Source organism: Pygocentrus nattereri, chromosome 16 (genome assembly GCF_015220715.1).
Source record: "Pygocentrus nattereri isolate fPygNat1 chromosome 16, fPygNat1.pri, whole genome shotgun sequence".
In the NCBI taxonomy this organism is placed as follows: domain Eukaryota; kingdom Metazoa; phylum Chordata; class Actinopteri; order Characiformes; family Serrasalmidae; genus Pygocentrus; species Pygocentrus nattereri.
Window position 1 is genome coordinate 29,176,024 of NC_051226.1, and position 15,000 is coordinate 29,191,023.

The 15,000-nt window shown below is 38.8% G+C and overlaps 1 protein-coding gene across 4 annotated transcripts in view; it reads right to left on the reverse strand.

The window, feature by feature from the left end:
* The window catches only part of dacha (dachshund a), a 156,902-nt gene that overhangs the window by 72,511 nt on the left and 69,391 nt on the right, over positions 1 to 15,000 (reverse strand). For all 4 annotated transcript variants that reach the window (XM_037546065.1, XM_037546066.1, XM_017705335.2 and 1 more), the window contains exon 2: positions 3,694 to 3,809. In XM_037546065.1, the coding sequence (XP_037401962.1) occupies positions 3,694 to 3,809 (116 nt within the window). The remainder of the gene's footprint in view (positions 1 to 3,693; positions 3,810 to 15,000) is intronic.

The window sequence follows — 15,000 nt, forward strand, 5'->3', positions numbered from 1 at the left end:
GGGCAGAGAGCACGCTCAGAACATCTACAGAATGCTTCAATGCTTATGGAGAGTGAATATGGAAAGAAGCTATTTTTTCTTACTTTGAAATCTATTGATTAAATGCCAAAAAAGAATATACTTTTATTATGCCATATACAGAACTGGACAAGTCTTAGGGAAAATATATTCAAAAGGCTAATTATCTGGCCAATCAGGTTTTTTTTTAGCGCAGAAAAACACCATTACCACAATATATATGAATAATATTAATACAATGAGGATCGACTCCCTTTAAGTCAAAGCTTTCAGTTAACCATTTCCAAACGCCCCCTTGTATTAGATGTCATTATCCAATACCTGGCTCAGCTCAAGCAATGCTTCATTAAGGTAAATCAGTTGTGCTGGTGATAGAATTTAAAAACCTATGCAATGGCCGGGGGTGTCGATGAGAAATACAGAACCAAATCTTTTCTCTGAAATCAGCTGCTTTTTGTTTTAAAACAAGACATTCTTGTTATATTTTATTGCATCCACATTTGTTGCCATTTAAGATAAATGATTTTAATCAAATGACTTACGTGCCATGTACTTTTATACAGTACTGTAGATATTTCATTCTGCCAGTAGATGCATATAACTGAACTATTAAAATCTTTAATTAATCGATTCATTCTGCCAATAACGACAAATGTAATTACCACCAAATCAGAAAATGTTATCCTCAATATTCATCCTGGTAATCAAGATCAAAGTCATCCCACAATTTTATAGAGACACTAATCAGCTTGTGTACTTAATCATGAGTGCAACTACTTGCTTCAATAATTGAAATTAATAGGAGTTATTTCTGGCATAACACTGAGTTACTTCTTAATGCATCTCTGTGATCGCGTGCAACGACAGGACGCTGAATGAGCTAGATCTTTTATAATAAGCAGCATGTGGCTGCATCTGTTCAAAATAAGGAGTAAGCATTACACACATGGATACTGAGGGTCCGAGTTGAAGATAATGGCAATCCTTTCAGTATACATGAATGTATGGATGTTGAGGACTTCCTTTCAAAAGCTGAAATTCAACTCAAAATCATGTTCTTAGTCTTTTTATGCTGATCCAGAGTTCATATCATAGCCTATCAGAGGTTATGTATTTGAATAGATATTAACATGTATTATCATCAATATCAACATCTATATTAAGCTTTTCTGTACATGTAGTATAATTTTTTTATTAGAAAGGCTGTTAGAAAGGCATGAAGAGCAAAGCAAAAGGCAAACTGAAGTTCAAATGCAAATTCACACACACACACACACACACACACACACACACACACACACACACACACACACACCCCTCCAAGCCGCTTCTCCTTCTGGGTGCAGGGGGTACTGGAGCCTAGTCCAGCAGTCTAAATGCAAATTCAATACACAAAATTTAAATTCAAGTCAAATTTGATACCTGGCTATCACAATAATTATATTAGTAATCAAGTAGTAATTACTAATCAAGTATTTTTTAACTTATTTTAACTGAACAGTTACTACGCACAGACTTCAAAATGCTTTGAAGAAAGAGATAAAAAGGAAGCATCTGAAAATACTTTGTTTCTGTAAATGTATACCCCGATCAGTCATAACATTATAGCCACCTCTTCTATGCTCATTGTTGCGCTAGTCTGAGTGGATCAGAAAGCAGTGCTGCTGGAGTTTTCAAACACCTCAGTGGCCCTGCTGGACTGAGAATAGTCCACCAACTTAAAATATCCAATCATTAGCGTCCTGATGAAGGACTAGAGGATGACCAACACAAACTGTGCAGCAGTAGATGAGCTGCCGTCTCTGACTTTACATCTACAAGGTGGGAGTGTCTAATAGAGTGGACAGTGGTTGGACACAGTGTTGAAAAATTCCAGCAGCACTGCTGTGTCTGATCCACTCATACCAGCACAACACACACAAACACACCACCACCAAGTCCGTGTTACTGCAATGCTGAGAATGATCCACCACCCAAATAGTACCTGCTCTGTGAGGGTGCATGGGGGTCCTGACCACTGAAGAACAGGGTAAAAGGCGGCTAACAAAGTATCAGAGAAACAGATGGACTACAGTCTGTAATTGTAGAACTACAAAGTGCACCTATATAGTAAGTGGAGCTGAAAAAATGGACAATGAGCATAGAAACAAGGAGGTGGTCATAATGTTATGCCTGATCAGTGTGTATACTATTTGGCATAGAAATATGGCAATATGTGTGTCTATAAGGCTCTGTTCCCTTCTGAAAGAGATCAGCAGGGGAATATAAAACATGCTGTATCAGGGTATCTGCAGCTAACATCCAATTCAATTTAATGCTTTTAAGTCATTTTTAATATTACTTTGAGAAATTCTGAGAAATATTTAATGCTGCTTTCCACTTGGCATAACTGTGCATGTTATATAGCGGAGTTTAATGCAGAAAGCATCACTTTCCAGCAGCCTAAGTACCTTTGTGATGTGATGATGCTGATTTCTGCTAGCACTTCTAGTTCACACATTGAATTCATACTGGATTAAGGTTAAACCATGTCAGACGGGACTGGGCTGTTCTCAAAAAAAAAAAAAAATCATAATATTTTTATATCAACTTTACATTTGCTACTAAAAAGAACAAGAACATTCACTGCAACAGACACTCAAACTTCTACAAAGTTTTTCTGATTGTGAGATGATCCTAAGAAGATTGTGAATGTCCTGGCTTCCTATAGGATAAGCCTGGGGGCACGGAGAGAAATGTGGATGTACATTTTAAATAGCTCCTTCTCCCAGTCCCTGGCCAGCAGAAATAATAACAGGAGTCATCTGAAATCAATCAGTGCGGCCTGGCTAACTGACTGCTCCGGCTACTTGTGCCCCGCCAATCGATGGCCACGCTGGCCATTGTGAGGGTGAAATTGCCGCTACCGTCAGCAATTTGGAGGAGCCGGGGCAAAGAGGGAAAGAGGTGAACAGAACGTAACGAGGAAGAGGCAAGTGATGCATGGTGGTTACACTTTTCAAAGAGAGGAGTCTGTGCGGTTCTACGAGACAAGAGCGCTCATGTAAGTGTTTGTGCGTGCGCGTGTGTGGTGTGTACATGAGAAACAGCGGAGAGATGAACAGGGACTTGATGTAAGAGTAAACAAAACAATCATCCTGAATAAGAGATTCTGAGAGGACAGAGGGACAGATAGAGATGAAAGGCAAAGCAAGGGATAAAGACAAGAGAAAATGAGATAGAGGGAGGGAGAAAAAAAGAGAAAGAAGAGCAAATGCGTGCATAACTGGGGAAAGGGGGGGAGGCTCCAGAAATTCAATAGTTTAACCTCTGTTTGAGACACAGTGGTGGCCAGTGAAGGACAGAAGGAAAAAAATCAATACAAGCTGATTTGCAGAAGCTAGAGGTGTGGGAGGAAGAGGGGGAAGGAGAGAAAGAAAAAAGGAAAAAGCTAGCACAGATAAAAAAAAAAACCACCCTCTTCTTGAGCTCTTTGGATCTAAACAAGAAAACAATATACACCCTGCAGATACAACCTGCAGACGTGATGAAACTGCCCTGTCATATTGTGAGTTTCATTATTTTTGACTTCCAGCCTCCACTGAGTGTATAATTCATTGTGGACAAAGGTGAGTGGCTGGTGTATATTTATAGCAGTGGAGGGGTCAGGGTGCTCTGAGTGAGATCAGGATTTACCTGTAGGAGAGAGCAGGCTCGGGGAGAGGAGACCGTGGACGCTGTGAGGGAGGAGCCTAGAGCTGTCCTGCATGGTCACCCCCAAGGAGCGCTTCGGAGGGCGGCCGGGACGAGAGCTAGAAAGAGAGAGAGGGACAGAGAGAAAGTTCAGTATGTTGTTCCAGGCTGGTGCGTAATTTGTAGAATGCGACCGCAAGCAGTTGTATAGTTACACTTTAAAGCTTTTGTTTAACTAAGATTCTGTTAATAACTTAAGTGAATTTCTTTCTTTATCTGTTTGCTTGTTTGTTTTCGCATTATAGTTAAAATTGCAAATATTTATGGAAACAGAAATTTGGACAATGTATAGACCACTTTTTTATTTCCAATCAAAATAAGTTCATTAACTAATTGTTAAAAGGTAGAGACTGTGACTCTCCCCTTCCTTACTCAAATGGATGAGCTTATGTCTGATCTCCTCAGTAATATCTCATGTATCTCCCAACATCTCGTACAGCTTGTGCTTAATGGCCATTTTTACTGGAAATTAAATACATGGACGGTGGTCTCTAACTTTTGCAAAGTGTAGTACAGCTGGTCAATGTTACTACAGTTTAAGCTTTGAGCTACACATATTTCATGTATTTATGTACGCCTTCATGTAGGAGCACACCTTAATTTGTACAGATACTTACATGTTCAAATAAGATCTAAGATATAAAAAATAATTATGTTAAACTGTAGGAGACCATGCTTCAGAAGGTGGAGAGGGTTGGGTCATAAATGACTACAGCAGCTCCAACACATGAGAAGTTTAGTATGCTCAACGGTAAATACAGTTAACTGGAACGATTGGTCTGGCTTAAAAAATGGGATAGTATCATAAGGACACAAGTATAATGAATCTAACACTGTCTCTACTTTCTTCAGAGCATGGCATCCAAGTGCACAAAAGCACGCATGCTCACATAAGCCCCTTCAAATCACAGTTGGACAGCAGCAGGTAAGAGATGCATAGAGAGAGATTCTACAGAAGGGAGCTGCTATACAACTGTGCAAAGACGATAATGATCACCTTGAAAAACATATGCCTCAAGGTGAGAGAGAGAGAGTGAGAGAGAGAGAGAGGAAAAGGGAGAAAGAGAGAGAGAGACAGAGAAAGAGAGAGAGAGAGAGAGATCTGATAAGCATCCTAAGCTGTGCAGGCATATTGTTTGTAGGGCAGGGTGTCTGATGCACTCCAAATGGAGTGATGCTATTTCTCCCCTCAGGTTCATAAGACAGAAGAGAGAAAACTTCCCGGCAGTTTCATGAAGAAGCATACACATACATATGCTCGCTCACACACACACACACACACACACACACACACACACACACACACACAACACGCTACATACACACATTCACTCTCGCATTCCACTATACGTCTATTAATTGGTACAGCACACACACATACATGTACAGGCAGAAGCAGATTCTTCTGTATCTTCTTGCCTTACTACAGAACACTGCAAAACAATGCAGAAACACAAAAATGTTCATACTCTCTCCATCACGAGACAAGCTAGCAGATTTTCACAGATGTTCCCGTTTTACGTACTACAGAGAGCATTTTTACCAATGATTCTCTCATAATGGGTAATATTCCAACTAAAGTCCTAGCTGGTCCTAGATCAATGTGACAGGAAAACTTCTCATCAGAAGCTGGCAGTTAAAGAGATGCACGACAGCTCCAACTCAGCAAGGGCATCTGCAAAGAGAAACAAGCCATGGAAGCAAAATGCTAATTTTAGCACTGCATGTCATTGGACTGCATCCAAGTACATAAACCAGACTTTTTTTTGTTTCATTAATACTGCATACAGCTAACAGACTAATACATGAAGAGAGATTCAATCACCACATATGTAACTACCTAAAATGCATGTAAAAATGTAAATGAGAGGGCATAACCAGAGGAGTATACTCAAGCACAAGACATATACAACAGATTTCAAGGGACAAAATGGCAAAAGTGAAAATTAAAAATGTGATTAAAATGCAAGAGTATGGATCAGTTCAAAGAATTTACAAAACTGATTTGGTCTCTCTGCAGACGATATGCATAAGTTCAGTTTTGGCAAGAAAATCTGCATAAGAATGTGTGTCTTTTGAATTGGAAATTTAATTTGAACTTACTTTTAGTGAATTCAAACGGACGCTGACCTTCAAAGGGCAATTCTCATCACTAGCATTCCATCAAAACATGAAGAGGATGAAGACACCAAAAACCAATTGTAACTAATTTATTTATTTCATCATATAAATGAACTTACTGCACCTGGTTCAGCTCACCAAGAATAAAAAGAGCTTTAATAGCTGAATCGGATGTAGCTGTAACTTTAATTAGGGCAGAAAAAACGTTTTATTTGTTACGTTTTAAATGATCTTTGGAAAATCATGATGTATCACTTAAATAAATACAAATAAACATACATACAGCAAAAAGTAACAAGACTTTCTAAGCTAATATCTAAGCTAGTCTGAAGAGCAAAACGTTTTCCCAGATTTCTCCTTAATCTGTTAAATTCCATCACCAGGCAACCTCATTTTAATGCAATAAAGTAATAATAAGCTAACCAGGCGTTGGATGCCAACTGCAAATAATACTGGGCTGCTATGAGGAGAAATTTGGAAATGGTTAAACAAACAAATTGATGATCTTAACATTTGTTACATTAGCTTACTAAAGCTTTTACACAGTACTGTTTTTTGGTTATTAAGCTACCCCTTCAAAGAACAAAAATCCTTCCAGATTGTTTTAAGAATATGTGAAACCTGGAAAATATGCTTTAAAAAAGCATTGGAATATTCCTTAAAAAACTCTGCTACATTGCACATTATAGTTTTGATATATCTTTGATTTTGAAAAGTGCCATTTTTATTTCAGGTAACAGATTTTTCACTGTTCATTTTCCATGTAGTAACAGTTTTAGTTACCTTTAGCAAGCCTGCCATGTATATGCGCAACATTAATTCTTAAAGCTGGTTCAATACAGCACTTTCAACATTACTCTAATTAAAAGACTTAATTACAAGCCATACACACGACTGTATTAACAGCAAACTCAAAATTACGGTCTACTCTGAAAAAAGAGCCATCAACATTAATCACTTTTGTGGTTGTACTGGCTGTAACTGGGAAGCAGTCAATGGTGTTAACTGCAGCATATCAAACGTCAGCATTCGTCCTACTGTACACTGTGTGCTGTGCATACAATATGCCAGATTAGCAACAAATGCAATTTTGAGGCCTAGAAGGTGATATAATTGTAAGATGTCTATATAATGGACTACTTTTGGATGTATCAATAGGTGGAGTTTTTCAGGCTCTCCAACCAAATAGTGAGAAATCAGGGAGAGTTTTATATTTAAAACTAAAATGGATCCAGAATAGAATAAGTTAATAATATATTTGCTGTTATCAGCATGTATAGTGCATTTAAATGGCTCAAAAGACCTTAAGACTATGCATTAAGCATTCTTATTACAAATATTGTGTTGGTTTAATCTGTGTAGAAGGATCTTGGAAAATAATCAGTCATCTCAGTGTTCCAATACTGTCTCCATTTCCGTAGAGGAAAGCAAATTGAAAAACAACATGGCCAGTCAGGGTGAAGTTCTCAAAGGTCACCTCAGAGCACAGGGAAAAAAAAGTCTCAACATTTTAAAATCTTCACTGAATGAGCCCATAAGGCAGATATGAGCCACTTTCATAGAAGCTTAAGCAGCCTTTTCCTCTCCTGTTTGGAAAAAAAACCCCTCAGCTCCAGAGAGGGCTCTGCTTGCTGTTTACTGAAGTCACTGTAACAGCCTTGAAGATCGACACAGTTAAGTGTTAGCATAGAGTCTCAAGCAAATTTGTTGTTGTAGCGACACAGCATCACGGTTTCAATCATTTTGGACCTACTGGTGGACTAAATCAACATTTCTTTGACCTGAAAGACGAAACTGTCTACATAAATATAGAGTCTGAGTTTCTCCTTATTTCTGGCGGAGTGTGTGACTCACTCGTTGTTTGGTGCGCTCCCGTGCAGCGTCCACAAGACAAACTCTCTTTTCTGTTATGGTAAAGGCAATTGTGCTGGACTCCCTCGGGACTCTTAAAGCCATTTTCTTCTTTAGCTGGGTATTGTTAAAGGCCAAACAGGCCCTTCCTTGCCCTCAACAGGTGCTTCCCCTACATTTAAACCTATCCTCTCGCTTCCAAGCACAGAGCTATGGGCTTTACATGTTTCAGTCTGATCACTGTGATGGTGTGATGGATTTTAAATTGTGGTGATGCACGTGTAGCAGCGTGTGGGTTAGTCAAAGTGTGCTCAGTGAGAGACTTTTCAAAGACCAAAACTGACTCACTACTAGCCTGTTGTAAAAGTTAAAAAACAAACATATCCAATAACATTTTATTTCTGAAAACAGTGACTAACTCACTTAGCAGTGAGAGGCATCAGCTAATTAAGTATAGTGTTCAAAATAGGTAAGTTAACCAATTTTTCAGTTTTGTTTTGTTTTTATTTGCCATAAGTGAGACCGACCAGCCAGTGAGAAAATGGCGATGTTGTTTGGTAAATATGATAGAATTATGACCATCAATCTATATCAAACTAATTCTACGCAACCAAGTTCCTCTCAGCATCTCACACTGTCCACCTGCCCTTTCATACACTCTTTTATTATTGCATTCTCTGCACCACCTTTGCTTTTCATCCTTTGCCACTGCTCTCCATTTTCATGTGATTCACGTATGAAAATGCCTTCATCGTTTCGCAATGCAAAAAGTAATGCGAGGTGTAAAGCACTGCATGTTGTGTCAATCAGCACTAAATTCATGCTGAATTTGATGTGACTCTGACCACATTACGAAACCCATTAGTTTACCAATTATTGGCAAACCAGGGCTGAAGCAACCCAGTTTAGAACATAGACCTGGTTGTTAAATTTTACATTCGCATTTTTTTGTGTTTACATGTGTGGATATATATTGTTAGCACATATTAATCAGCCCAAACTTACAGATTCAAAAGGAATTAACCTGACCCTCCAAATTCTGCATGCCGCCTTCAAGGAGCAGAAGCTAAAGCTTAAAATAAAACTTTTTATTTGATACTTCTGATTCAATTACAAAATAATTCAGTTAAATAATAAAAGTAAATTAAATTCAGTAATGAAATAACGAATGAGTCAAGTGAGTTGCGAGGGCTTGAATGATGGAGTAACAAATTTGTAAAAAAAAAGGAGAATTGTGATTAAGCAAATTAGGTCTTTCATAAAAATCAGTATCAAACATTTATCAAACATTGTTACTATGTTATTTATCTCAGGTGACAAAAAGTGTGCAACCTACTCTTTTTTCTTAGAAGTCTTAAACTAACGGTTTGAGTGCATGAAGCTTTCCCTTTTTATCCTTTTAAAAGTAATTTTTAACTTTTAAAAGGGTATCTTTAACTGGACGTGTGTAAACTAGCATGAGGAGCCTTAACACCCTGAAGAATCTCCATTCCTGGGTTACGTTTCATTTCCCTGTCCGAATTCGTAAAGAGGAACACGCGCACACACACACACACACACACACACACACACACACACACACACACACACACACACACACACACACTTACACTTCATATCTATCTCTCTCTCTCTCTCTCTCTCTCTCTCTCTCTCTGTGTCTCACACACACACATGCACAGAGCCATGGTCCCATCGGGCTGGAGGAACAGATGGCTGGGAAAAGTCATTCACACGTTGCTGCTAGTTCCGCTCGCCAGAGAAGAAAAACCCTGTCAGTCGACTCTCCTGCCGCAGCTCCCCGGCGAGGGGGTGCCTCTGTGGTGGGGAAGCGGCAGAAAAGTGGGTTACTAAGCACTTTCTATTCCCCCAGCAGCCTCGCAAATGTGCCCTTGTCATCTCTTAAACGGCCTCATTCAATATTCATGCCCCAACGACACCTGCTCATCTGCCTAAAACAAGGCAGGGGGCAGGCCCATGTAGAAACTGCACTATAAAGCACACTTACTTCACACAGGGTATGTGACTTGGCATCAGGTCTTTTATTTTGGCAGAGGACTAGATATTAACAGTCCTCGGCCTAACTCTACAGTTTAAAAGTCAGAGGTGGAAAAGTGAAAGCAGAGGTGGAGCAGGCGGCTGAAAGAGGGCATGGAGGGAGAGCAAGATTTCACCGAAAAATTTTAATGGGACGCAGTTTAAGCAACAACAAAGGCGGCAGCTGAGGCGGGAGGGAAAAAATGTACAAGTCAGGGTGCCTTTGAAGATATTTAATTAAAATCTAATCCTGCATTCTTAAAGGCTCACATAAATTAAGCTGTCAGTCAGGAGATTTATGCATTCACATTTGCATATTGCATACAATTCATCAATTACTCATGTTTGAAAGGCTTGAGTATCCCAGGGAGAGGAGCTGCCAGTGTGCCAGCTGAGAGAGAGAGAGTGAGAGTGTGTGAGAGAGAGAGAGTGAGAGTGAAAGAGAGAGAGAGAGAGAGAGAGAGAGAGAGAGAGAGAGAGAGAGAGAGAGAGAGAGAGAGAGAGTGGGGGGAGAGACTCCTGGTACCCACTGATGCCCAAGAGAAGTCAGTCTCCATATGTCCATGCATTCAACCAATACTGCTGAAAGCCACCCCGATAAACACACTGTGTTTTTGGAGGAAAGAGGCTGACATTTGTACTGATAAGAAAATCTGCTCGGAAGAAAGATGAGGAGAAAGTAATAGTCATCCATGATATTGGAGAGTCATCATTTTTGTTGCTATACTATCCAAATGTAATCGTTCTTTTAATAACACAATGAGTTATGCAATGGATTACATTTACATTCAATATACATTATGTATTGACAGCTTTGAGTCTGTTTCATACTTTTTTTTATTGGTTCTGAGGTTAAGAAATGATAACACATGGCAAAAATTAAATAGATCGATTTTTATTCGACTACTAAGTGTAACAAATCTCTTCTTGTCTATTTATGAATTCAAATGTGGTGTCCATTGTAAGTTTGGTAGCCGTACAATGCTTATATGCAGAGTAACAGCTGAAAAATAATAGTGGATTACACTAATGCTGTTATCACCAATAGTAAGTGTATTAACAAACTTCTGTTGGAATCCTAACTGGCTAATCTTAACTGCCTAATGTGTTTTAAGAAATTTTCAGAACGTGATGAAGATTGACCATAGGCCTGTCCACAAATAAGCTCCGGAATGCTGTTTCTGGCTGTGTTTTGGAATGTGTTCGGAAATATGGAATTTATGGCGGAATCCCTGATTGTTCTCAGGTCACCACTGAAATACTTTATACTATAATCCTACTTTACAGGCGTCTATGCTCCAGTTGTGTCTTTAGCAAATAAAAAGCTGGGAAGAGTAATGTGATGGAAGATGGATGAAAGAAGAGGGTGCAAAGCTCTGAAACGGCCACTGCTTTTAAACCATCCTGCCTCATGCTGACCAACCCCAACCCCTCAAATCACCCCCTGATGAGATGTCAGCCTTGCTTACCATCACTAAGCAACCACCCCCCACCCCCCACCAAACACACACACACACACACACACACACACACACACAAACACACACACACACGCACAACTTACCAACTTACCTGGTACACTGCAACGCCCATCCTGAAAATAGGCCTGTCCCTATTGGTCACTTCACTCACAGTGTAGTGTTCAAACAGCATTGTTGTGCTTTAGTTACTGGTGTCATAAAATGGCACTTGGTAAAGGCCCACCAGCCATTTGGGACATAGTCATTACCGGGTCATGGCTAAGGTTAACGCTGAGGTCAGGTTACAACTGCATTTAGTCCTTGGGGTACATACCACCTTTCTCGGCTCACAATGATGAAATTCCACCTTTATATGTGCTGTGAAAAACACAACACAACAAATATCCTACCTTACTAAAGCTGTAACCATTATTGCTCCAGATATATCTATCTAGCTGAACTACAGTTAAAACAGCGACAATCACAGACAAGTAACAGACAAGTAAAGGTCACACCTGCTCTCATCTCATACGTGGGACATTGACATGATGTGCATTTTTTTGTGTCCAAATCCATTTTTTGTCTAAAAATGCCAGGTTGTGCAATGGTTGAACCATAGATGTTAAGTAAAGTAATAAAGTTGACAGGATTTTAGTAAGGTAATTTAGTTGGATAAAAATTCGAAATAAAATGGTTTGGCAAGATTCTCTGCTTGAAAACTTTAAAATAGAAACTATATTGCAAAGTAAGGCAAATTTAAAAGTCCACAACACACTGATAAAAACTTTGTGTTCTCAAAGGTCAGGTGGCACAACCAAGAACAAAGGAGTTTTATTTTGTCATGTTTGTTACAAAAGAGGGCCCAGGGTTTTGCATCATAAAAGTCACCCCAATTGGCCTTCATGGTGCACTGCCAACATCAGCAGCCCTTTCACGAATTTTGGGGAAAATGTCATTTTTGTGTATAGAATGGTTCAGTTTTCCATGTCAGGTGGTATGACCTCATGAAAACCACCAACATATGTAATTATTATAATAAAATACAACAACAACAACAACAACAACAACAACAATAATAATAATAATGATTATTATTATTACTGTTGTTATTATTATTATTATTAATCTGAAAAAATCTAAGTATAAACTCAAGTAAAGGGACAAAGGTTTCTACAGGTATCTACAGCTCTATTCAGACTTCAGGCAAATTGTCTTTGTTTCTCAAATTGGATCTTTTAAGACGACTGTCCACACTGTTAACCTATCTGCATGGGTTGCTGTAGTAACAACGTACACATCAGTATGCAGCTATGATGGCGATGTGGATTTTAAACACTGATGCAGGAGAGATTGGATTTGACATCGTCGTGGTTTGTCATGTTGCGAGTGACGCAAAAGACACTTCGGAATTCGAATAGAGTTACCAGCGAGTTCATACCGAGATGCATTTGTAAAAACCTATTTGGAACTGCATTTCAGATGTTTTTTTGCTTTTCAGACAATCAAAAAATAATCTTGACACAATCTGGATATGCTGAAAATTGGATTTGTAGGCCAAAGTAGATGACTGTTTAAATTGAAAATAGTTTGAAAAGTCAGGTGAGTCAAACCACACCAGTACAGTTTTCATAACACCCACTACATTTAAGACATAAAATGTATAGATATAAATAAAAATATGCATGCACATATGAAAATGCACATTATGTACTTAAAATTGTTTTAAATTGTCATTTTTAAAAACCTTTTGTCATTGACCCATATACATTTGTTCATCTGTCATTCAGTGTGTAAGTGCTTTGAACGTTTTATAAAGCAATCCAATATGGTACGGATTAGAGCCATATCCCCAACACTTTTAATTTAGTCAAGGCGCTTTGACCAAGGCAGTGTGTATGTGGGTCTCTCTTTTTTCCACAGGCTAGTCTCATACTGTGTTCCATTATCTTGATTGGCGATTGTCTGATGAAGACCATTGTTAGGCGTAACTAGCAGCTTGGATATAGGCCACTGTCAGACTGAGGGCGTCTTGCTGTAACCAGGGCGATGCCAAAAAAAATCAAGGCAAGTGTCTCCAACCACCTACTGGTTGGCTTGGCCACTTTGGTGTGGCCGATCTGGTTAAAAATCAATGTCTGGCTCTAAATACATCTTAAAAACAAGGTCTAATAGGACATGTTTTGTTTGCTGTTTGCAACTAAGAAGACGTGCACTCAATGCACTAAGAATGTACCAATGAATATATTTAGTAGGGCTGTCAAATGACCAAAAAAAAAAATCACAGTAGTCTTATTTGTTCGAATTGTATCCTAAATAGACATTTTCCATTTAACAAGCAGTTTTTTGTTTTAGTTTGATTTTGCTATGTGTGAACAAAATAAACTTCATTAGAGTGTATTTATTACTTTTAGTAATTCAACATGAACCTAAAAAACAAAAACATGTGAACACACAGTGATCGAACTGTCTTCAGTTCAGTCTTTATTTTATCACTGATGTCCAGTGCGATCAACAATAGCTGTATATATCAAATTCTCCTCAACTGTAGCTCACTGTCACAACACCACATTATGCATTGTTTGCGTGCATGAGAACTAGAATTTCATGCTTTGTTGTTGCTTTTGTGAGTTTGTGAATTGTGGATTTCTCATGCATGCATTGTCCAGTGTAGTTTGCTGAATGGGTGTGGGTGTTGCACACACATGTCAGTCTAACACAGGACTATAGTGGAATACAGCTAGTCTAAAGCCAATCCACACACACACAAACATAGTTTAGGCTTCCTAAGTAAAGTGGCATTCTTTTTTAAAATTTAAAAGCTAAATGAAATCAGTGAAGTACATCCTTACCAGACATAAGTGGGTGAGCAGGGTTAAAACCCTCCCATCTCTTCACATCATTTTACTTGTCATCAAATGATAAGAAGAAGAATTTTCTTAAGCCTGACATCCAGCTCTGCTTTCCTGCAGTCAGCACTATCTGGGGTGGATAAGTCTAGATTGAATATCTATCTGATTGGCTAATACATGCTTGAAGCACATTTAAGTTTAGCCAGTAGCTAGGCAGAGAGTGACATGACCGTGAAGGCTATTGGTCACTTCTTTTGAAAAAGTTATGAAATGACCGAAACTACACAACCAGCGCATATAACTGGTCCGACTTGAGGTAATTTTGAGTTGAACTCGTCTAAGAAACAATAATGTTAAGCTTAGTCAAGAAAACTGCCACAGTGACTCTCTGAAATGGCACACTAGCCCTTTTTTCTGCACCATCAGTGTTTCAACTGTGTTTCATCTTTGGATAAACACTAGCTGCAGGTCAAATGTGAGCATATGGCTGTTACATTTAGAGTCAGTTTTTTTACTGCTTACTGCGAGCAGTATGCCACCAAAAGTCTGTACCAAATACAAATTAACAATAACACTGCATTCAAAGAAAGTAGAAAAGAGCACAACAGCAACTAAACAGAAGAAAGAACATGCCATTGCTGGGCGTAAGCTTTAAATGTACTTGTTGTCAGCTCTGGTTTCTAGTAGGGGTGTAAGAAAATGTTGATACATGTATCACAATATTATGTTTTGTGATACTGTATCAATACTCAACAATCATTTTTAATTAATAGTTTATATGCAAAAATTTGCAGCGCTGCTTAAACCCTCGATCCCTAGAACATAAGTGCTGTAATCTATCTTCAGCCATTAGACTCGTCCACTCCAAGTTAAACAAGTAGCGCATTGGCGCACCGCTAATGTTAGCATTAGCAAACCTAGCTGATTAGTAA